The sequence below is a fragment of the Salvelinus sp. IW2-2015 genome, linkage group LG18 (assembly GCF_002910315.2).
Source record: "Salvelinus sp. IW2-2015 linkage group LG18, ASM291031v2, whole genome shotgun sequence".
NCBI classification, from domain to species: Eukaryota; Metazoa; Chordata; class Actinopteri; order Salmoniformes; family Salmonidae; genus Salvelinus; species Salvelinus sp. IW2-2015.
The window spans coordinates 32,777,394-32,782,500 of record NC_036858.1 but is presented as its reverse complement, the minus strand read 5'-3'; the positions used below and the strand labels follow the sequence as shown (position 1 = coordinate 32,782,500).

General features: G+C 43.3%; 1 protein-coding gene across 3 annotated transcripts in view; it reads right to left on the bottom strand.

Annotated features, from left to right (window-relative positions):
* LOC111978582 (PH and SEC7 domain-containing protein 1-like) overlaps positions 1 to 5,107 on the bottom strand; it is a 44,458-nt gene that overhangs the window by 3,757 nt on the left and 35,594 nt on the right. For all 3 annotated transcript variants that reach the window (XM_070448431.1, XM_024008703.3, XM_070448432.1), the window contains 5 exons: positions 1,912 to 2,090; positions 1,669 to 1,739; positions 1,415 to 1,572; positions 802 to 946; positions 308 to 451 (listed from right to left, as the gene is read on the bottom strand). In XM_070448431.1, the coding sequence (XP_070304532.1) occupies positions 308 to 451; positions 802 to 946; positions 1,415 to 1,572; positions 1,669 to 1,739; positions 1,912 to 2,090 (697 nt within the window). The remainder of the gene's footprint in view (positions 1 to 307; positions 452 to 801; positions 947 to 1,414; positions 1,573 to 1,668; positions 1,740 to 1,911; positions 2,091 to 5,107) is intronic.

Here is a 5,107-nt window from a genome sequence, read left to right as displayed (position 1 = left end):
CTGGATCAGAGAGAGAAAGAGTACTTGATGTCAAACAGGATTCTCCATAGCTGATATCAGAGCCAGTTTGGCAATAGAGCTTGGCAATCGGTCCTGGACTCTGGCACCAATCTAAATCATTCTTATTTCCATTCTGGCTGACCTGGAAGGGAATTGTCTAAAAAACATTTGGTAGCCAATTTGGCAGCCATTCAATTCTGAATATCAAAACAAACGCAGTCTACCAAACTCGGCTAGACTATGGCTCTGGCTGCAACTATCAATCCCTATAACCATATTAAACCAGACAACAACAATAATCACTCACCTCAAACTCCAGGTACTCCTCACGTTGCTTGTGCTCCTCCAGATCACGAACTTTGGCCTTTTTGTCTGGAATTACAGCGGTTAACTCATTCAGCTCAGAGGAGATGGCCCGGAAACGTGTCTCATGGGATTTCACCTGCTCTTCCTGTCACGTGACAAAGGAGGATCATTAACATAAGGCTACACCAAAGTCAGGTTAACTTGTACAGAATTCTTCTCAGCATGGATGCTTACTTACGCATTTTAGTAATTTTATGGTTGTAAATAGCAGTTCTTCTCTGTTTTTAACACAAAAAGAGGTATACAGGAGTGTGTATTTAATGATTGCCTTAAGTACACAAGTTTAAAAAAAATGTGGGGGTTGATCTAACTACAGAACAGATACTGGATGGAGGAAATAGGTTTGGACTGGGAGCTAGTATGTGGAAGCAGAGAGAGAGAGAGAGAGAGAGAGAGAGAGAGAGGGTCATGGTGTGAGTGGAGGCCTCTGTGTACCTGAGACAGCTTGGTGTTGGAGCCAGGCAGCAGCGGACGGCTGAATTTCTTCTGAGAGCCGATGGCTGCAGGGAAGGGTGGCGCTGAGAACATGGCTGACACCGCGTTGATACGCGTGATCCACGACTGCATCTGCTCTGCATTACTGAGATGGAGGACAAGAGAGTTGAAATCTGGATACTGACTAAGGGCACAATTCTCAGCCCGAGTAAACAAAAAAAAGATATCAATTGAATAAGAGGGACAGTTATCTTCAATTAGGATTTTTTTAAATTCCACTTCCTGAATTGAAATAGAATTGATCCCAACCCTGAAAGAAAGTGTGTATCTAGGACATACCAGACAACTGTGTCCTCCAGGGACACGAAAACATAATGATAATCTGAGCCTGGGGTTCTATGACAGGGGCACTGCCCACTCTGCTCTCAATCACTACTGTTYCGGGGGAATGTAGTACACCCTTAGTCAGTAAAGCCTTGTAGAAGGCAGAAATAGCCATGTACCAATACAGAGCACAAAATTGGGTCAGATAAATACATTCTTAATTGTATGGAATTAGAGGTGGACTTGGTGGAGATAAGAAATGGGTGGAGATGAGGATGAGGAGACTCACGGTGCTTGGAAGAGGAACACTCTCCAGTCTGCAGTGCGCAGGTAGAAGACGTTGGGCCTCTTGCTGTAGTCTGCTGCCCTCATGGCCAGAGAGTGGTGGATGGACACAGCGTTCTTCAGATCCTCTTCAGACAGCTGCTTTTCTGGACGGTACTCTCCCTACAGACCAATCAGAGAGCAGAATGTTATCACACACGTCCAATCACCGAGTGGGATATACTGTTAGGATGCCGAGAGGGGTGTGGTTTGGTGTACCTTCTGCAGGTAGAGGACCAGTCCCTTCAGCATGACATAAAACGTCTTCCATCCTCTCTTACCTCTGGGCGCTGAAAAACAACCATTGAAAGAAAGTAAATATCCACTCAATATCCCAAATGTGATTTTGAATCGAAATTAGTGATAGTACAGCAATGTTTAGACAGACATGGTCGGATTTATCAACCGTGCGATAAAACAGATATGGTTGACAGGTGACAGGCGAGGGTAGAGGGAACCTACTTTTCTTGCCGTCAGAGTCTGCGTGGACCTTCCGTACCAGGAAGCCGTTCTTATAGATCAGGGCGTCAGGATTCTGGGCCACGCCTAGACCACTGCCGATTCGCTTCATGGTGTGGGAGGCGGAGTCAGTGCGCAAATCGGCCAACTCGGAGAAGGACTTGCGCAACTCCTCCTCATCGCTGTGGACAAGATACAATTCAAATACAAGTTGTAATTCCCCTCGTCGTCAACAAAACACGCTAGTCTCGAACTCTTTTCAATCATCTCCTCCAGTTCAGATCCAGGGCGTATGAATGATCAGTCCTCATAGCTTGGAGGGGAAAATGGCCATATGTCTTAATGCACTCATGTGAGAGCCTCTGGATTTCAGGGTCACTGGCTGTGTCACCCACGCTGAGAGGTAACATCCCATAATGCTCCAGCTGAGCAGCTTACGTGCATCTTACTGGCCAATCAGAGAAATGTTTGCCAAGTTCTCCTGCAAGGCAAACAAACTGGAACCCAGCCATAAGCCCTGACACTGACAACTGATAGAACTCACTTTGACAAGCATGAACATAATGACTATCATCCAGTCAATTATCAWTCAGATATCTAGAATTCATCTCTTACAGAGAAATGTTTTTTGCTGTAAGAGCAACGATCCACATCGGTATGAGTGGTGAGAGACTCACTGGCTGTTAGGTAACAGGTCCTGGTGTCTCTTTGACTGACTGTGGCAGTTTTAAAGATGCCATTTCCCCGTGAACTGAGGAGTCCGAGTGTTCCGTGATGCTATAAGAGAGAATCCGACGGTACTGACATTTGGGGATGATGGTGTCTCTCACCCACTGAAGACACTGACTGAATACAGATCGGTACACCAGTGAAGCCTTGCAGCTGCTCGCATAAACATTCATTAATGTATGAGCTTTAAATTGCTGTTTGTCAGAGGGGGTGTGCTGCTGTGTCACACTGTACTGTCCACCTCCTCTGTCTCTGCTAGACACACTCAGATATATAAATAGAGGCACACACACACTCTGGATCTGTAAGATTCAATCATCCACCGTCACAGAAGTAACATACCTGTGGACACACACACACACACACACACACACACACACACACACACACACACACACACACACACACACAACCACACTACACACACACACACACACACACACACACACACACACACACACACACACACACACACACACACACAGAGAGAGAGAGAGTCTGCTCGTCCTTCTGGTGTGACCCTCCCCAGGATCTGTGTCTTAAAAGAACTCTCCATCTCTCTCAATCAATCTTTCGTTTATCATATCTCTTACAATATCTCCTCAAAGCCATAGGGAACACTTGAAGCCGGCTGGTGGAATGCATTATGATTCAAATATCCTGCATTGCAAGACCTGTCATAAGCACGCATGACCCACTAATAATGTCATAGAATCATCTCATAATGTTTCTGACTAAATACCAGTCATTATGAGTCAGTAGAAATATGAATGTATAGAGATGATACAATAAGCCTTACTGTAAGACATAAAAAGGCTTATGAATGCCTATAACATGTTATAGCATTATACCTGCAGGTACAATGTAAAGCGTTACAGGATGTTATCAATTTATCTTTAAAAAGACGACGCATAAACTAAGCGACAAACCACTTGTGTAGCCACTGCTAGATTCATTCTGAAGAGTAAAATAGGCCAGTCAGCACTCAGCACATACCATACACAAAAGCTCTGATCTGTTGCTAAGTAACTGCTGACCTCTCTGAATCCACAAGAGCAAGTGGTGGAGGGAGGGAGAGGGAGACACAGACACAGACACAGACACAGACACAGACACAGACACAGACACAGACAGACAGACAGAGACAGACAGAGACAGACAGGAGACAGACAGGAGACAGACAGGAGACAGACAGGAGACAGACAGGAGACAAACAGAGACAGACAGACAGGCAGAAAAACTAGGATAGAGGAGAGAAAAGAGAGCAAGGCACATGGCGAGCCTTGGGATGTTGGGACCGGGAAAGATTAAAGCAGCGGTGCAGAGTGAAAAGGAACGTGAGAGAAGATGATTTTCCCACTGCTCTCTTTCAGAGGCTGACTGAACCCCCAAAAAGCGGGCGGACGTGCCTGCTTAAGAATTGGAGTGAGACGTCGACCTGTAATTACAGAGAAAGGCAAGTCGGGACCTGTATCCATGGCAACGAAGTCTGGAGAGCTTAAGTCTTAAATAGGGTCTCAGGGCATCACAAAGGCTAGGTCCAGAATAGCAACCATTGGCACACACACAGTCTGGCAAATGCTACAGGGGCACAGTTGGTAGTTGATTCTGTAAGGGGGATATTGCTTGTAGACTGATTACAAGTASATTTATATCTAATTCCATATTCTGATATGCTGATTTTGTAACGTTATGAAAATGTATCCAAACCTGAGATTAATCATTATTCAGGAAACCTGAACAGCAGTTTGGATTAAATAAGGCAAGTGCAAGCAAATAAAGTCTAACATATGCCCAAMATAAACATGATTCGTACACTGTAAAAACATTTTTTAAAACCTAGTTGTTTCAACTACTTATTATTAAGTAACTGGTTCCACAGACTTTTTTTGTTTGTTTACTCAACTTTTCAGTTCAAGTGTTACCTGAACAAAACAAAAACATACTTGGCCCAAAAATTCTGTTAACTTAAAATGATGTGTTTGCTCAACTTGTCACATTCATTTAACTAGAAGTTATTATTTGGGAATCTTACTTAAAAAAAGGCTGTGGAACATTGTATGCTTTTAACATACAATGTTTTCAACCTACATATTTGACACACATGATCATTTTTGTGCATGTTCTTTTATACAGTAATTATTATTCAACATGTCCTCACCTGGGATTTGAACTCACAACCTCTTGGTTCATGGCATTCTGATCTTCCTGCTACGCCACCTTGTCTGTGTTAAATGTCAGTTAATCTGACTATTCTCTTATCATTTATTTGAATGATTTATTTCAACAATTTTTTGTTTTTCTGTATGGTTGTTTAATGTTGGTGGGGCATATTACTCTGTTTAAAATGTCACTCCTTAACCACTATAATAAATAAAATGGTTTTTCTCCTCGAGTGTACTTTTAACAAAGCTGAGATTTACTTTGAAGTGCCAAATGTAGCAATACGGSTGAAATCAGTCATTGACAC